Consider the following 19,728-nt stretch of genomic DNA (forward strand, 5'->3'; position numbering starts at 1 on the left):
CCTCTCTAAGCTGTGTCTAATAAAAGTTGATTTATTATAAAATTATGCATTATATGATTTAATCACACAATGTACCTTCATAAATAAATGAGTCCGCTTCGATATTAAAAATAAATTATGTGGCTAACTTCTAAATGGTAAGTTAGACAATTCATACAAGTATAACATAATTTAATGACAAAATTTATAAGACGAAAGCTCAATGATATCTCATCACGAGTACCTTAATTATATTTCGTGAAATTTTGAAACCTGAAGGTCACGACATAATGTGTTCGCAAGAGAGAAAATCCGGCGTTGTTGTAAGGGATCAAAGTAAGAATCAAGCTTGATTTGAGCCATCCAAAGCACATGGGTGTATCATGCAATGACTAAACCAAGGCCCCAAAGAGGGAAGAAAAAGGAACTAAAATTACTAAGAAAATTTGGAGTGTACTCTTTTATCATATTATACTAATATTGTTGGATGTGATAACAAAAAATAAAAAATTGTAGGAAATGTAGCACAACATTCCAATGTAGGAAAACTCAATACTAAGCACCGACGATAGATGCTTGATATTACACGATAATAAAAGTCTAAAACATATTGAAAGTTTTTTATAGTATTTTATTTGGACATATTTGGTCAATTAGCCCCAGTTTCAGGAAACATAAGACAGCCTCTAATTTTGGACTTAGGTGTTTGGAATTATATTTTTCAACTTAAAAGAAGATAATTTCATGATTAAATATTTCTTAGCTTTGGATTTACTAAAATAAAATAATGATAGTTTAATTAATAGTTTAAACTTGGGTCAATTTTTATTAATAATATCAATATAATTCTGAATGTTTTCTAAACTGTGTTTGAGGATGTCTCCTACTCTCCTGTATACTTCTTTGGTATATTATATGCTTGTTAGTTTGTTTTTGTCAATCAAACAACTCCGCCAATTTTAGTTTTCATGAATATATAACTTCATATACGTAGTATATTGCATAAATTTCGTTGCTACATATTAACATACGATTAAACTTCATTTTTTTGTAAGCATCAAAATTTTAAACCCGAGACATCAATGTCAAAAATTTACTTTGCTAGAGTGAATGATAAAAATGTGTTCTTACTGTTCTACTTATGATTTTTTTTTTTAAATAAGATTATATGCATTGCATAATTGCAGAACCAACATTCAATGTCATTTTCAAGCAATACCATCATCACCAATATTATCCAAGGTAAGAAGCCAGTTTCAAACAACCTAGGAAATTTCCTAAATGAGCAATTAGATAAAGCCCGCCCTACAGCTAGTTTTAATTGATAGTACAAATTAATACGAATTTGATAAAAATAGTACAGATTATCTTCCCTATTCACCTAAAAATAAAGTGTATGATCTAATCCTTCCATGATCCATAGCAGCAGTGAAAGTGCAAAATCCTTTTCAAGATGTTAAGTATCACCATATTTTCGCTTGGAAGCTCCAGTTGGAGCATATGCTCAAGAAGATTTCCACCTTACACCAGAATTGACTAACTTGATATAGACATTCTTAAAATCCTCAAAAAATCTATCCTGGTCATTCGCGTAATTTGTAATCCATCTGCACTTGAAACAATGTTGCCATTAGGCATTAGCACTTCTACAGCAGCAAGAACAAGTATTTTTGATGCAGGTGTTTTGATTATACGGTTTTTTTAACCAAGGTTCGTGCAATGATCAATGCTCATACAAATATGGAGCACTAAGGCTGTGTTTGGTTCAATTGTTCTAAAGAGTATAAGATTGGAGAGGATATAGGGAGAAAATTGTGGCATTTTTCCCTTTCACCCTTCGGAGAGCTATTCACCTTTTTACAAGCCAAACGAAGGAAAATAAGAGAACTATTGTTTGTGGAAAATGATTAGTAAGCTATGTACACTAGGTAACAAAACCTATATCTAAGGATTCCAGCAACTGTGAAGAAAAGATGCTATGCCCATATAAGATGCAAGCACTTTTATGCTAGAAACGGTATCATGTTAGGTAAGGCACAGACCAAGCAGGAATTATGGTTTGCTGTTGCAATACCCGAAATTAGAAAGAAGGCAATTTAATGCAGAAAATAATGATGAAATCATCATCAAAGGGAAAGTATCTGACCTTAAGCATTCATCATCCTCTACTAATGCACGATCCGAAGGAAGTCCAACCATACTTGACATTCCAGCTGAATTAAGGAACAACATTTAATGAGAACTCCTAAAGCAGGGAATGTAATTGACAAGTAACCATTAGTGTACATCATCACATGCAGAAATTGATCCTGAAATCCACTCAGTAATTTCAGTTGCTGGAAAACCGCATATCTGAATCTGATTTACTTAGTATGCTCATCATATAATTCAAGAATTATAAGACTGTTTTCCTCAGTTGAATAAGCATATGAAAGTGCAATTTGCCTGATTCCAGAATTTACACCAAATGGTGCAAATGTGCAATACTAGTAGTCACTTGTTCCTCTACTTCTGTGAAGTCATATATTAACTTATGCCAAAAAGCCTTACAGATCGGGTGAAATGATATCATATATGATGCTGGCTGCGCCAGAAATACCAGTTATGCTTAGCAGTAGAAACTTTAAGTTCCTTGAACTATTAACATACAAGGAAGGGCAACAGCAATTCAAGTTATCCTATTATTCTCTTTGATTGTGGATTTGCAAATTAAAACACATTACTCAATAAGAATTTAATGATGTGAGCTGACTGACCTGACGACAGCCATGGTTTCTCAAGGAGAATTTTGTAGTATGAATTGTCAAATACGATGGGGCTTCCAAAACCTTTACTTCCAAGAGTATGTGCCCCAGAAAGAGCAACAAGTTCTTGTGTACTGTTCACAATGTAGGGCAGGGTTTAGATTAAACGAAAAACTAAATAAAAAAAAAGGATACAGAGTACAATACAAGTTAAGCACAGCATGCATGATGCAATCATTTAATCAGTAGTAATCAAAGCAGTTGTAAAATGCCAGCAACTTTAAGGGGCAATTAATTGAGTTCTTAGTTACTTGATATTCTATCAATCCAGGAATGATTGTTGATAAAGTTGTCTGATTTCTTCATAATAAAGGACTCCACATGGTTTACTCAAAACGCCTCTTACAATAGTCGTGTGACACCTATCAAGATTTCACTCAATTAAGTGGAGATATCTTAAGAAATCCCATCATAATCAACATACATTTGGTTAAGTGACTAAGATCTCCGGACATTCCAAATAGTGCGACTATTGTATCCAGCGAAAAGAACTTCAGCAGGAACAACCTGATAGTGAATTACTAAAGTTCTGTGCTGAATTCTCAGTAAGTAGGTTGGCTCAAAACATGGCAGCCCAAACTTAAATCCAAGCTTTTATTTGCAGTTTCAGAGTCAGGGAAAAAAAAAAAAAACTAGTGACAGACATAAGACCTAATTAGGATTAATATGCTTCATACTAACATTATAAAAGGACCATTAAACTCGGCTGTATTTTCCAAATCAAGATTTGGAACCTGGTGTCATGAATCTTGAAATAAACTGTAACAGATGAGGTGGTTTGAAAGCAATATGGCCCTATGTTGATTAAGTATCAAGTTTTAAAGAAGTTCAATCTAAGTATACGCACTCACGAAAAGCCCTTTCTTTGAAAGCACTGTTTTAAGCTTGGTGCATCCAGTGATTCCTCAGGTAGTTTTTCTTCGGGATCAGGAGTCCTGTAAAATGAAATAAGCAGGTAGTCATAAGAGCATGTACAACGGTGACCCGGAATATATTTCTATCCTCTTGCCTCTTAATAATGCAATATAGAGAGGGTATGTCAATGCATAAGGGGCAATATGAAAGGGCCCAATGACAATTTCTGTAAAGCCCTCTAAAAGATACATCATGCCCATATTATCACCATTCTAAGAATTATTACATATCCAAAATGAAACTCAACAGTAATAAAAAAATTAAACTAAAAGCTTTATACACAGGCACTCTCAAGCCAAGGGTAAAGAGATTACAGCGAATCAAGTCTTCCCAAACGAACTGGAATATCCGGACCTCCACAAATTGAGACTGCCTCAGCTCCTGCTACAGCAATCATGTCCGCCCAGGACACTAGTTGCACAACAAAATAAATTATAACTAATAAGCCTACCTGAATAAAAGTTCTAATACATCCTCGAACTTTTTAACAATTGTCAACAACCAGCTCACCTGATTGTCTCTCATCCACTACATTTTTGGCTTTCTCAATGATCTAAAACAGGCATCCGATGACAAGTTAGGAGGTTACTGTCATATTAGAGTGGAGCAGACATGACATGTATAAATAAATTCCCATAGAACAGGCTTTCCCTAATGATGCAACATGCAACTGCAAATATTTGCATGATGTGAAATCCAGGGATACAAATATTACCAAATATGAAATCATGAAACATTTTGAGGTTAGGAGGAGCATGCCTTGAGAGACTTTTTTAGCCCTTTATTCTCAGGTCTTTCAAGTTCGTATGTTATAGAGCCATTCATACCTCCTACACAGAAAAACCAGGGTATGATAATTGATAAGGGTGCGTCAAAATTAGTAGTGCCAAGTTGGCTCTAGATTAATAAAGAGTAATAAGGTTTATCTATGCCATATAATTTTTACAATATACCGTTATAGATACTAAAAGTTTTATTCTATCATGACAATGGGTTCAATAAACCAGGTCATGGAGACATCTGTCATGCTTATCTCTTTGTTGTATACTTGTATCAGCAGAATTCAATAGTATTCAGAAGTTGTATTCACAAAAATTTAAGGCTGTAGTTACATTTTGTGAGGGATGTGTTGTTTGTTTTACTCAGCTCCATATAATTGTTGACAGTCTAGCTTAAACCAAGTTGTACCAGAATTGGATTAAATCATGTAGATACTAGCTAGGATAACAAGAATTCAGGACCAAGTTACAAGTTCTTTAACCCAGTAACAGTCCCTTAAATACCTGAATTCTCACTGAGCTCAAAGGTTCCTGCATCATGAAACACGAGACGAAGTACACCAGCAGCCTTTCCTTTGGACAAAACCTTCCTTATCTCATCCTTTATAAGTAGGTAATCAGGAGCTCCCAGCCTTCATATATATCATAAAGTTGAGAAAAAAAAAAGAAAAACGTTAACAGATCTTGGTGAATCCAAAATGATGAATTAAATTAAGGTTGGAATACACAAACTAAGATAATTTGATATCATAGATTCATCACATCACTTTTAAGTTCAAACCATTTTAAAATTCCACAGAATCAGGAGCTTCTGAAATTCTGTCATTGATGAGGACATACTCAAGTGAGGCAAAAGCATGCAAATAGTGGAATACTGGATCAAAGTTGGTCATGTAAGATAGTTTTTTACATTAAATCTAACATGTACTTATCTACAAAGTTGAGGCAGGAAAATTCAGGCTGAAAAGCACACCTTTCAGTAGTTACTAAAAGAACCCTGTAACTATGCTTAAACATCAATTCAAAAAAGATCACAAACTATGCTATAACATGAAGATGGAAAAAACAGACCCAAAAGCACCAGGAGAACATATGAACTCACTCTTCTGCTTCAGCATTACAATCTTTGACATATTCTTGCAAAGGGAATAAAGAAGGTAGAGTGACAGAAAGGAAAATGAGTCCTCTCCTCCCACACGAACCGAGATTTTCATAACTATCTGTCAACAAAGCATTAAGCATTTCAACACAAGATCAAACTAAGAGTGCATATCTTAAATCCATTGGCCAAGTCAAGCTAAAATGTACAAGTAATAATCAGTCAAGTTACATATCTGTGTTTTACCATTATTTTGTATAAAAAATCAACAAAATTGTTTTTTTTTTTTTTCTTAAAACAAGTATAGTAATAACTCATAACTGGTACATTTACAACTGCAAATTTTGACATGTATTGTTTGAAAATTGATGAAATAATCAAATCAGTTGCAATTCGGGTCAAATTTAGTATTTCAGTGTGAATTAGTTTAATCAGTACTTAGTAATTAGTATCTTCATGAACCTTAATCTATCATAACTCTTTAAACTATACCATTCCCCTTCTAAAAAAAGAAGTATAAACTCTATATATAATCCATTGTTGTATTCTTTATTCTTCAAATGCAGAAAATAATTATTTTACAAGAACAAATAACTAACACATATCAAATGCCCACAAAAATTGATTGAATGTAAATAAATTTTATAAAAGAAGCAAGTATGTGATGAATTACCTGAAGTGGGTGGAAGAGCAGAGGTAGGACAGAGAAAGGGAGCTGCTTTGGCGCCAAATTGGACGGTTGAAGGCGGATTTTTGGCGGGAAATTTGGATTTATTGAGGGAATTTGATGGTTTTTGAGGGGCTACGCAGCCGCGGAAAATCGACGATTCGCCGGCGGTGGTGGTCATCTTCAGCCAACGGTCCAAAACATTTATCTGATCCATTTTATTCCATTTTTAAATTTTTTTTTTTTAATAAATTATGTGTATATTGGGCTTTATACAACATTAATTTGTTTGGACAGTGTTTATGACAAGCCCATTGTGATATGTCTAATTATATATGGCTAGACACTAGTCTACGCATATTACCCTACACCCTTCCCTAAAATTAGTATCTGTATTAATTTTACCCCCCCCCCTCATATAAATAAAAACAAAAAAAATCAAACCACCTTTCTCATATCTTTTTTCTCTCTCCTAACCTATTTTCTGCATTTTACTTTCTCTCTCCTAACCCATTTTCTGCATTTTATCTCTCTAAACCAATTTTTTGCATTTAAAAATACGATAATTTCTACAAAATTGTGACAAATTATCAAAAGAATTGTTCAATTACTATAGAATTCAACAAATCAAGGTCGAAATTCAAAGAAGTAAGTGATTGTATACATATTTAGTTCGAAAAAGAGTATATAAACTCTAGTTATAATAATTTTTTTGTTGCAATTGTGTTACATCCTTACAGGAATATCATCAAAGCATATAAAATGGAAAAAAAGTATGAACTATTGCATTTAAGTAATTTTTAATAATTTTCGTTTAAAACTAGTGATCTGAACAAGTGCATTTTGATTTTTGAGTATATGAAGTTTTTTTTTTTTACTTTTTTTTTTGTGTAGTACGAAGGAAATAGTTTCAGAGAAGAACATCAAAGAATTTGGAGAAAAGTAAGCATTATATAAATTAGTTCGTAATGGGTTTTTAATTTTTTTTCCAATGAATGTTCATTTCCATTTTGATAAATGTTCATTTATATATTAGTAAACAGTCATTCACAAAATAAATCATTAATATAAATGTTCAATTATATATTACTACATAGTCATAATATATGTTCATTCTTTTTCATAGTTTATAGTGGAATATTATTTTGATGAATGTTCATTTGTATTTTGGTAGATGTTCAATCACATAAATGTATATGGTTTTCACATATTAATATACGATCATTAGAATTTTGATAAATATTTATATTTTGGTGATCTTCTTAAAATATATCATGCTCGAATCAGTTTTGAGTTTCAATATATGTCTTTTTTATTATGGATATATGATAAATCACGTATTAATAGCTTCAAAAGTTATTTATGTATATATTTCATGTTCATTGATTGATATCTTCCATAGACATTTTTAAACTAATGCATGTTCATTTATATATTAATAGATGTTCATTTTCATATTCAATCATGTAAATATGTTCATTTATGTATTAATAGTTGTTGATTTCCATATTAATAGATGATCATTTCTACACTAATATATGTTCATTTTATATTAATATATGTTTATTTCAATTGTTATACTGTTATTCATATGAAAATTGGTTCAATTCATTCAACACTTCTTCTTGCTCAAATCTAACTAATAATTCATTTGTTTTTGTATATTAGTTAAACAAAGAATTGTGGATATAGTGAGTTGCACCACACAATAGCAAGGAAAAAAAGGGAAGACAAAATAAATAAATCAAGAAGGCATGGATTCGCGCAACACGAACCAATAACACGAGCTTGAATTTTTTCAATTTTGGATCGAGAATTCATTATGTATAACAATATGTGTGGAATTGATGTGATGTATATTTTAATATCCAATATTTGAATTTTTGGTGATATACAATTTCTATTTGAATTTAATAAGAAGGAAATAAACTCTTTTTTTCAAAAATATATATTATTACAGATTCACATCCTTTTATATATATATATATATATATATATATATATATATATATATATATATATATATATATATATATATATAGGGTCGGGATCCGGTGAGAACCACCTTCTATGTGAGAACACATCCTATATGTGAGAATCAATCTCAGCCATCAAATTGTATTCAATCCAACGCATGTGATTAATCACATAAAACTCCTAAAATCACACCTAACTGTCATCTCTCTCCACCTAGCTAACTAACTTCTCTCTCCACCAAGAGCTTCATCAATGGCGCCTAATCAGTAACGCTGTTTCTCATTGCTTCAGATTGCTTCATCAATTGCTTCATCAAAGTAATCATAAGCAAGTTCACACCGACCTTGCTCGCCTTGCGCTATATTACTAATCGCGATTGCAATCGCTGCTACAAATCAAATTCGCCAGGTTATTGAATTGAATGTTAATTGGATGATAATTTTTGATTTTTTGGTTTGTTATGTTCTTATTAATTTGCATATTTAATTGCATCAATCGCCAGGTTATGAATTGCATGTTAATTGCATGATAATTTTCGATTTTTGTGGTTTGTTCTGTTCTCATTGAATTGCTTGTTTAATTGCATCAATTATGGATTTGATTGAATTTACTTCTTTGAAATTTTTTGAATTAAATCAACAATTTAGGTTTGATTAATTTGATAGAAATTGAAAATTTGCAATCAAATTTAAAATGAGCAAATGAATATAAAATGAGCAAACCTAAATATTTGTAATAATATAAAAAACATATAATGAGAAAACATAATTAAATTGAGCAAATCCAAATATTTAAGTTGCAGAAGCAATGAAAATGAAAGAGGTAGCTGTAGCTAATGAGCAAATATTTGATTGCTCATTTATCAAATGAGCAAGTGGTTGTGCTTCTTAGATTGAGCACTTCTGTGTGCTATGGTGTGTGTGTGTGTGTGTGTGTCTAAGAATGTATGGTTTTTGTAGGCAAATATGCTATACTGAATGCTATATATGCTAGGTTTTGCAAATCATAGTGAAGGGTAGCATTATCAACTTTTACTCCTTTTCAAATCATCTAGTTTCTGCTATCAAAGCATTGAGTTTCTTGGTTTTCTTGCCTGCACACAAGCCCCACCCCCCTTCTTCTTGGTCTGTTTCCTGCACACCAACCACACTCCCTTCTTACACTTCCTTATACAAACCTATTCCCCCCTCCCCCCTCATCTTTCTGTTTGCAATTCTGATTCTGAATCTGATTTTAGATCTATTTTAGATTCTGAAATTATTTTGTGTGTGTGTGTGTGTGTGTGAGTAAGTGTAAGAGTTCTGCTGTAAGTAGTAATTAGTATGGTTAAAAACATGATTCAGCAACACATATGAGATTTTTAATGAGCTTCCTTAAACTATTTTATGGAATTGTTACTAACCTGTTATTTCTATTATATTTAATGTCAGAAATGATGAGCAACAACGAAGAACTTGACAGTCATTCTAGTACCATCACAAATGTGGCAACTACTCCTACAATAGTAGTTTCTCCTAAAGTAGCACCTTTGCTCACTCCTGGAGGAACAAAAGAATGGCTTCCAATATGCCCCAATGAGTTGAAACCAGCTATAGGGATGAAGTTTAATAATCTTGAAGAGGGCCTTGAATTTTATAAAAGATACGCATTTGCTGCTGGATTCAACACAAGAAAGTCTACAACTAAAAGGCAAAGAAGAAGCAAAGAATTGAAATCACATTATATCTTATGCAATAAAGAAGGATACAAAGAGAAAAGAAAGCCTACTGTTGAAAAAGATTCAAATAACAACGAAGGAGAAAGCAATGAAGAAAAAACTTCAATCAAAAGGAAGAGACTCGTTACTCGTGTTGGGTGCAAGGCACATATTGTCATAAAGCATTGTGATGATAACAAATTCATAGTGTCACAATTTCATGAGGGACATACTCATGCACTTTATACACCTAGTTGCAATCTCTTCCAAAAAGAAGGAAGAAAAATGAACATATTGCACAAAAAAATAATTGTGAATAATTCTAAGGTACGACTTTCAAAGTCTCTTATGTTTCATGAATTCTCTGTATGTTCTAATAAAAGTAGTATGCTCATTTGAAAAATGAGCATTAAATTATTTGCTCATTTGACAAATTGTTTTGTTCTTTAAATAGGTGAATATTGGTCCTGTTGCAACTTTTCGAATGATGAAGGAAATTGTTGGAGGATATGATAACATCGGTGCATCTAAGCAAGATTTCAAAAATTTTCATAGAGATTTGAAAGCATACATTCAAGGAAGTGATGCTCAAATGTTCGTGGATAACTTTACCAACAAAAAGCTAATGTGGAGCGCTTTTTTCTTTGATTTTGAGATGGATGAAGATTATTGCCTTTGTAGAGCATTATGGGCTGACCCCCTTTGTAAAAAGAGTTACGCTCTTTTTGGTGATATGGTATCCTTTGATACCACATACCAAACCAATAGGTAATTCATAAAAATCACAATTCATTTTTATGTTATAAATATAGCTTAAATTAATAACTTTGTTTTAAATGAACTTAGTATAACTGTTTGCTTATTTCACAAATGAGCATTGACTTATTTGCTCATTTCAGAAATGAGCATTCAATTATTTGCTCATTTGACAAAAAAGCAAACAATTGTTTGCTTATTTCACAAATTAGCATTGAGTTATAAGCTCATTTGACAAATGAGAAATCAATTATTTGCTCATTTGTCAAATGAGCATTGAATTATTTCAGTAGCTGATGACAATTCTGATTTCATAATCTGATTTCAGATTCTATTACAGATTGTGAGTGCGTGTATGTATGTGTATGTGTGTGTGTGTGCGTGTGTGTGTCTGTGTCTAAGTACATGTGTGTGTATGTATGTGTGTGTGTAATTATTTGATCATTTAAAATTTAATCTGTATGTGTAAACAGGTACAACATGGTGTTTACTCCATTTACAGGGGTTGACCATCATAAGAGTTGCATTACTTTTGCTGCTGGTTTCATAGCGAAGGAAGATATAGTGTCATTTGAGTGGTTGTTCAGATCATTTCTTAAAGCAATGGGTGGAAATGAACCGAATTGTATGATTACAGATCAAGATCCAGCAATGAAAATTGCTGTTAAAAGTGTGTTTAACAAGACTGAACATCGGTTCTGTATGTGGCACATAATGAAAAAGTTACCAGATAAGGTGGAGAAATCAATCATGCAAGAAGAAACTGGTTTCCTAAAAAAATTATGTGCTTGTGTTTGGCATCTTGAAATTGAACCTGCTGAGTTTGAAGAAAGGTGGAACAAGGTGATGGTTGAATACCACTTGGAAGAACATGAGTGGTTAGGTTATATGTACAAGATAAGGAACAAGTGGATTCCGGCGTATTTCAGAGATGTGTTCCTTGGAGGAATAATGCGTACAACATCAAGATCCGAAAGCGAAAACAACTTTTTCTGCTCCTTTATCAATCCTCATGTGTCACTTGTTGAGTTTTACTTGAGATATGAAGCTGCAATTGATGCCCAGAGACACACTCAAGGTCAAAATGATAATGATTCAAAGCACAAATATCCTGAGTGCAAAACACCACTAGGGATAGAAAAACATGCCTCGCATTTATATACTAACTCTGTCTTTTATGAATTTCAATATGAGGTTGAAATTGCTTGTTTTTCTTGTGGTGTTGATGAATTGAAGAAAGAAAATGGATTGGAAGTTGCAAAAGTAAGTGAAGGAAATCGAATTAGAACATTTGATGTTGTGTTTAATCCAACTAACTATGACACCTCATGTTCTTGCAAGTTGTTTTATAGACAAGGTATTCCATGCAGACATATGATTTGGGTTTGGAAAGCAAAAAGGTTTGAAACCATTCCTGAGCAGTATATGCTACACAGATGGATTACTATGGCACTAAAAAAACCAATTTTTGACTTGGGTGGAAACCTGTTGGAGCAATGTGCTAATTTAATTGACAAGAAAAAATTGTTAAATGACTTATGGTCAGAGATACACACTTGTATAAGTTTGGCAGAAGGAAATGATGAAGATATTCAAGATCTTGTGATAAATCTTCAAGGAATAAGAAAGGATTTGGAAGCTAAGAGGATTGCAAGAAATAATGAAACAACAGGAAGTGCAAACAACAAAGCACAAGACATTGAGCTATTGATTGGAGCTAGTGTGCCAACTGAAATAATTTTCAAACCTCCAAAAATTTCAAAGAATAAAGGGACTGGAGTTCATGTATCAAATGAAGAGACTTCAAAAGAGAAAGGGGCTGGGATTGATGTACCAAATGTTGAAACAAGAGGTAGAAGTGCAAAAAGGCTTAAGGGAGAAAAAGAAAAGGTTGTAGAACAAAACCAGAAAAAGAAGAGATTATGTAGAGGTTGTGGTGAATTGAGTCACCATGATATTAGAAATTGTCCAAAAAAAGTGTTACTGATTCCATAAATTAATTTCAAAATCTAATTCTGAATCTAATTACAAAATCTGATTTCAGATTGTATTACAGGTTGTGAGTGCGTGTAAGTATGTGCATCTGTTTCTGTGTGTGTCTGCGTGTGTGTCTGTGTGTGTATGTGTCTGTGTCAGTGTGTGTCTGTGTCAGTGTGTGTGTATGTGCATCTGTCTGTGTGTGTGTCTGTGTGTGTATCTCTGTGTGTGTGTATCTATGTGTGTATCTGTTTGTGTGTGTCTGTGTCAGTGTGTGTGAATGCATATATGTGTGTCTGTGTCAGTGTGTGTGAATGCATATATGTGTGTCTGTGTGCGTGTGTATGTGTATTTATGTGTATATGTGTGTGTAAGTGTGTGTGTGTGTTCTTGTTTAAGGGAGGAAGGGGGTTGCAGGTGATCCTGCTATTTTTCAAACAATAAAATGCAACACATAAAAAAATACCATAAGAAATAATAAAGATCCTGGAAATTTGTGTTTTAAATTTTGTTAATATTCTGTTGATTTTATATTTCTTAACAGAATCAATTATTTACTCATTTGGAAAATGAACAATCAATTTTTTGCTCATTTAGCAAATGAGCAAATAGTTAGTTGCTCATTTGTCAAATAAGCAAAATTTATTTTTAACCATTCATTAAATAAACAAGCATTTCTTCGCTCATTTGTTAAATGAGCAAATTATTCTTTGCTCATTTGTCAAATGAGTAATTTGTTCTTTGTTTATTTTTCAAATGAGTTGATTATTCTTTGCTCATTTGTCAATTGAGCAAATAGTTAGTTGCTCATTTGTCAAATGAGTAAAGAATAATTTGCTCTACCCTTGAGCAAATAATTGTTCTTTGTTTATTTGCTCAAATAAGCAAATAAGCAAATGTTTATTTTCTCAAATAGTTCGTTGCTCATTTGTAAATCAACAAATAGTTCAAAAAAACGGTAGGTATAAATGACAAATTATTTCAGGTAAACACAAAAGTCACCATAATCAAAAGTCACCATTTTTACATCATTCAAAAAATAACAATTTACAAGTTGATTAAATCATTGTTTCTCTACTTCCCTAAAATTAGAAAGCTATGTCAACACCTTAATCAATACTACACCAAGCAAAATATTGAGGTAACACTAACAAGTAGCCTTTTCATCTTAAGCTTTTTCTTCTTCACCCTTTTGTTCTTCAACTTTTTCTTCTTCAGTCTTAGGAGAAACTTTCTTCTGCTTTTTCTTCTTTTGAGGAATTTCTTTAACGGATTGAATTGTGTTTATTTCGCTTGAAATTATTGCTAAGGTGTACTTCACACGAAGTTTTTCCATGATTATCACCTGTAAGAAATAGGAAAGAAAAAATAAAACAAGAAAATTTTAAAAAATATAAATGTATAAAGCAGGGTGAAGCACGAAGCACGTAGAAGAAGAATAGAATAAGTAATAAGAAACCCAAATTCTGATTCCTTTACATTTATTTAAAAAGAAAAGTAGCTTGAAATCTTGCTAAAGGTTCACTGGGTTCACTGAATTTTGGTTCAATTGCTCTACAGTTTATAGTCCAAGTTTCATCTGAGTTGGAAAAGGGAAGGTGGATGATTGGTGTGCAAGGTCACTCAGAACCATCTGCTACTTATATTGGACATAAACAGAATTCTATTAGAAGTTGTGGAAATTATGTTCTGTTTTTTTAATTATTGAAATGTTGGTGCAAAGCCTCTACTTCAAGAGAGAAAAAAAAAACCAGAGTAGAAAGCTGCCTTAGTGTGCTACCTTTTCTGCTATGCATAAACAGATGGAAGCTTGGAAAATTTCACTTATCAAGGATGCATAATCCACAGCCTAGAGCACTAGTTGATGCCAGTTTAAGTATGTGCATGTGTTTCTGTGTGTGTGTGTCTGTGTCAGTGTGTGTATATGTGCATCTGTCTGTGTGTGTATCTATGTGTGTGTGTCTGTGTGTGTATCTATGTGTGTGTCTGTGTGTGTATCTGTGTGTGTGTGTATGTGTATTTATGTGTATATGTGTGTGTAAGTGTGTGTGTGTGTTCTTGTTTAAGGGAGGAAGGGGGGTGCAGGTGATCCTGCTATTTTTCAAACAATAAACAGAATTCAAATTAATTCAGTCAAATAATTGCTTGCTCATTTGAAATATGAGCAAATTATTGGCTGCTCATTTGACAAATGAGCAAGATTTATTTAAATTTCTATATAAGAATAATAAAAAAAAATATTTTGGTGGTGCATATAAACATACTAATATCCTTTTATTATCATGAATTTTCTTTATCATTCAAATTTGCACTTTACATATCCATATTCTTATAAACTCAGAGAGTATTAGAAATTAACAAGTAAAAATTGTACGCCTTGTAAAATCCAGCAAACAAGTATCTAAGGACAATTCATATAAGATGAAAGACTTACATTATTCTTCTTCAAACCTGAAGCCCACTTTGACAAACCCATGTATGTTTCCATAATCCTCATCAATGCAATTCCACAGTGCAAATGATTATTATATGTAGACTTCCAAGGAGAATCAAGTGTAACATGCTCCATGCGCTTGATATCACTTGACAACACAGAGCTCTGTACATTTCCTTCATATTGCATAAAATTGCAAAATGCACTTATCTGAAAATAAACATGTCAAATGAGAAAAGATAATATATATTTTTAAAATCTAATAATTTTACTGAAATAAGCAAACATAATGTTAATAGAAATTAACTTTTAAACCGTACCAAATGTTTTAAAAGCTGTGTATGATCTCCGGAATCTTCACTATAATCAATAGCCTCAATATTACCATGCTCTGTGGTAGTGTTGAAACATACCAAGAAATAATGACCTATTTCGTAAACTGGGAAGAAGAAAAGTTGAATGTCCTTCTTTGGGACAACACTTTGGCTGTATAACTTCTGAGCAACCTCACGAAATATAGTATTCCGATAACTAACAAAATCAATCTCATAATGAACAAGACACTCCTACATGTTTAAAAAAAAAAAATTAATACAACTGGAATACTGTAAAATACTTCAATAAAATAAAATAAATTAAAGAATATGAACTTACAGTAGCAGTAACATTAAAAAAGAAACGAGCAGGAGAACTTGAGTTTCTAAATTTCTCATTATAATTCAAAATACTACACCAAGCATTAATGATTTCTGAATCAATTTTAAGGTGAGTATACAGCTTTTCAAGTTGAAATCTCATGACTTCAACATCATGCACTCCATTAACTTTGGATAAAAAGACTAGATCACTGCATAAAGGAATTAAAAAAGTTAATATCATTAAAGAAAATATGAATTAGTATACAAGATAGCAAATTCTATAATAATAAAAATACTTACAAACGATTTTTATCATCATCAAACAGAGCTTCCAAGACAGTTTTCTGAACTTCTGATAATGTAGTGTAAATGTTGATAATTCGTTCCTTAAAAGGTGATCTAAGCAGCATTGATGGTTGAACTTTACGCTTCTTCAAAACAGGAACATCAGCACCACCTACAGCACAAGGAACATCAACATCGGCAGCATCGGCAGCAACTGAAGGTCGTACAGGAACATCACCATCAACAACTACTAAAGGTTGTACAATAGTTGGGGAGTTCTCCGGATCATCAAATCCTAAACTGAAAGTAGGAGTTCCAAATCCTTTTTTAACTGAAGATCTCAAACCAAATCGAATACTTGAACCTCCTACAACTTTTTCAGTTTCAACTACAATAGCAGGACCTTCATTTTCAGAAAGACTATTTGCTATCTGAACACTTTCAGCCGCAATCTTTGTAACATCAATGGCTCCTGTTACGGTTGGACAATCAGCCCTAGCAAAGACTGAGGATTCAACATTCTTCTCATTAGCAGAAATCTTGGAAAATCTATCCCAAGCTTCAATGACGGCTGGATCTTGCCAATACTCATCGTCTTGGCTAAAAGAAAAGCTATGATTTTCTGGCATAGCTTGAGAACTCAATCTTTGCTCGTCACAAATACCCATTGCATCTTCCTTCAGCTTTTGTATTTTATCATTGTGAGGAAAATGCTTCACAGCTAGTTCATGTTTTTCATGAAAGTCCATGTATGCCAACACCAGCTTAGTCGAAGACGCTGCAAGATCCATTAAGCATTTCTAGAAAAAAAAACATAAATAAATAAGATAAATATAAAACAAAAGACTAAATAAAAAAAACATAAATAAAAAATCAATGGTAAAATATTTGCTCATTTGTCAAATGAGCAATTAATTTTTTGCTGATTTCTCTACTCCATTGATGCGCCATAATAGAGTGCCACATTGCATCATTATTCAACTGTTGCTGATACTCCACAACCCAATTTTGCCAACCAAACTTCACATAATAGAATTCAGAACATTGAGTTAGAATGGATGTCATTAAACAACAAAATAAATTAATATTAGATCTACATTAAAAATCATATAAATACCTTCTTTGGATCTACTTCAACATCTTCATTAGTTTGTGGAACAGTTGGAACAAATGTTTCCTGAATGCAAAAAAAAAAAAAAAAAAAAAAAAAGTCAGAATAAGTTGGGATCGTTTGCAATGAAATCTAACAAGATTTGGTCCAATTCAATTTAATTCTAAAAGGCAAAAAAGCTAAGTATTGATTGAAAGTGAAATACCATTTTTGGTTGTTTGCTGCCAGAAGGACCAACAACCTTCAGATTTTTATCGAAAATTCCAAGCCTCCCCTTAAAAATTTCCAATTTCTCACGGCTAGACAACATATTCGTTGTCCAGCCTTTGAGAACAGGAGTTTCTCGTTTCGCTCTAACTTCCTCAATGACAAAATGATCAACATATAAAAGCTACAAACAAGTAAGATAGAAAAGATTAGTACATTAAAATTAAACAAATAAATAACAGTTAATGCATAAAAAATAAAAAAATAAAACTTAGAAAATACCAGAACCAGCCCTTACTGAAACCTACCCACACATTTCAATTCTGATTTCAGATTCTATTATAGGTTGTGAGTGCATATATGTATGTGCATCTGTCTGTGTGTGTGTGTATCTCTGTGTGTGTCTGTGTGTGTGTATGTGTCAGTGTCAGTGTGTGTGTGCATATATGTGTGTATGTGTGCTTGTATATGTGTATTTATGTGTATGTGTGTGTGTAAGTGTGTGTGTGTGTTCTTGTTTAAGGGAGGAAGGGGGGTTGCAGGTGATCCTGCTATTTTTCAAACAATAAAATGCAACACATAAAAACATACCATAAGAAATAATAAAGATCCTGGAAAGTAGCGAGTAGGAAGCTCATCCCATTTGATCTTCGCCTTCACAAGAGAATCAAGGATAAACTTCGACCAATTTAAATCCTTGATTTTAGCAACATTACTCAAATATCTGAGAACGTCATGATTAACATTCTTGTTTTGTCCTCCTAACATAAAATAACAAAATTAAAAAAATATGATCAAACAAAAACTAAAATGAGCAAAATGAAACTAAAATGAGCAAAATGAAATTAAAATGAACAAAATGAAATTAAAATAAGAAATATGAAAATGAAAAAACTACTTGACATTAAAGTGGAAACACAAAGAACTACGAAATTGCGTTTGAACATTGGCCCAGCTGATTTATGGTTCTTCAAGTACATTGAAAGTTCCCCAATGTTCACAAATAATGAGTTCTTTGGGAACTGTTTTTTCCACTGGTTAATAACTTTATCATCCTTTGAAAAAAGATTAGCATCCATCTCCATGCCTCCAGCTGGCAGCCCTAGGACATCATGTACATGTTGTTCCGTAATTTTGAAAGGATCGGAATCAGGAATATTCAACGTACAACTATGAGCATCAAAGTGCTTGACTAACCAAAAACCCAATTGCAAAGGCAATTGGGACACTTTCAAATACTCCAAAGACCCAAATCCTATAGCTCTAATGGCAGTCAACTGATCTTCAGAAAACTCCTTAAAAACATTAACAACAGATGAAGGTGACATCCTATTACGCAACGTCCCATAAACAACAGATTTTGATTTCTGCACTTCATCAACAGCATCTTCACTGTCTGGATCCTCAAACTTCACATTATGCTTTTCTTTCACTCTTTTTTCAACCTTTTTTGCTTTACCCTTTGTAGCAACTACTTTGATTTTCTTTTTCTTCTTTTCACTGATCTTCTCCTCTGCCATTAGAGCCCCTGATGAACCTACCTCGGCAACAGCCCCTGGTGAACCAGCCTCGGCACCAGCCCCTGATGAACCAGCCTCGGCACCAGCCCCTGATGAACTAGCCTCGGCAACAACCCCTGGTGAACCAGCCTCGTCAGCAGCCCCTGATGAACCGGCATCGACAGTAGCCGCCCCTGATGAACCGGCATTCGCACCAGACTCCTTTTCAATAGAATTCCTGCTGATACAATATCATAAAAAAAAGTCAAATATCACATAGATTTAACGAATAAGGAAAAACATAGATGCTCATTTCTCAAATGAACAAATAGTTAGTTGCTCATTTGTGAAATGAGCAAACATTAGTTTGCTCATTTGTAAAATGGGCAAACATTAGTTTGCTCATTTGTAAAATGGGCAAACATTAGTTTGCTCATTTGTGAAATGGGCAAACATTAGTTTGCTCATTTGTGAAATGAGCAAACATTAGTTTGCTCATTTGTCAAATGAGCAAATAATTTAACAGAAATTAAGACGACTTTTGACCAATAATTTTATACAATCATTAATTTTAGTGGTGAAATATTTATTTATTAAAGAAAAATATATGTGAGGCTATCAACAAAAAAAGAACTATGCTTGGAATGGTCAAAAGATAATAATGCAGGCAACGGATAATTGAAATGATGCCATTGTTCTCTGTAGTTGGTGGCTGACTAGCTTGCTTTCGCTTCTACTCCTGATAAAATAACTCTCTCTATTTTATTTTACACACAGCTAAAGAACAACTACCAAATCAGACAAATATTTCCAATGAGATCTAGAGTGCTTTGGCACTACGAAAACCATAATTTCAGCTATTATATAAAAAAAATTGGAGCTACTTGAGCTGTCAAACGAATTGA

At 32.9% G+C, this 19,728-nt stretch overlaps 3 protein-coding genes across 3 annotated transcripts; 1 reads left to right on the forward strand and 2 right to left on the reverse strand.

The window, feature by feature from the left end:
* Window positions 1-1,184: 1,184 nt before the first annotated feature.
* Window positions 1,185-6,726, reverse strand: LOC110733589 (putative L-ascorbate peroxidase 6). Its single transcript, XM_021913656.1, has 10 exons — window positions 6,250-6,726; window positions 5,580-5,697; window positions 4,982-5,109; window positions 4,458-4,528; window positions 4,209-4,251; window positions 4,013-4,109; window positions 3,635-3,718; window positions 2,736-2,857; window positions 2,126-2,192; window positions 1,185-1,586 (listed from the first exon to the last, which is right to left on the reverse strand). The coding sequence occupies exons 1-10, from the start codon at window positions 6,458-6,460 to the stop codon at window positions 1,484-1,486; spliced, it is 1,044 nt and encodes a 347-aa protein (XP_021769348.1). The 5' UTR covers window positions 6,461-6,726; the 3' UTR covers window positions 1,185-1,483.
* Window positions 6,727-9,521: 2,795 nt separating this feature from the next.
* Window positions 9,522-12,929, forward strand: LOC110733721 (protein FAR1-RELATED SEQUENCE 5-like). Its single transcript, XM_021913807.1, has 6 exons — window positions 9,522-10,243; window positions 10,371-10,684; window positions 11,146-11,866; window positions 11,909-12,562; window positions 12,809-12,865; window positions 12,921-12,929. Exons 1-6 carry the CDS (start codon window positions 9,572-9,574, stop codon window positions 12,927-12,929), a joined length of 2,427 nt encoding a protein of 808 aa, XP_021769499.1. The 5' UTR covers window positions 9,522-9,571.
* A 4,276-nt stretch (window positions 12,930-17,205) lies between these two features.
* Window positions 17,206-19,066, reverse strand: LOC110733270. The gene is made up of 2 exons (XM_021913286.1): window positions 17,916-19,066; window positions 17,206-17,508 (listed from the first exon to the last, which is right to left on the reverse strand). Exon 1 carries the CDS (start codon window positions 18,842-18,844, stop codon window positions 18,170-18,172), a length of 675 nt encoding a protein of 224 aa, XP_021768978.1. The 5' UTR covers window positions 18,845-19,066; the 3' UTR covers window positions 17,206-17,508; window positions 17,916-18,169.
* Between the last annotated feature and the right edge of the window lie 662 nt (window positions 19,067-19,728).

The sequence above is a fragment of the Chenopodium quinoa genome, unplaced genomic scaffold, assembly GCF_001683475.1.
Source record: "Chenopodium quinoa cultivar QQ74 unplaced genomic scaffold, ASM168347v1, whole genome shotgun sequence".
Classification (NCBI taxonomy): Eukaryota; Viridiplantae; Streptophyta; class Magnoliopsida; order Caryophyllales; family Amaranthaceae; genus Chenopodium; species Chenopodium quinoa.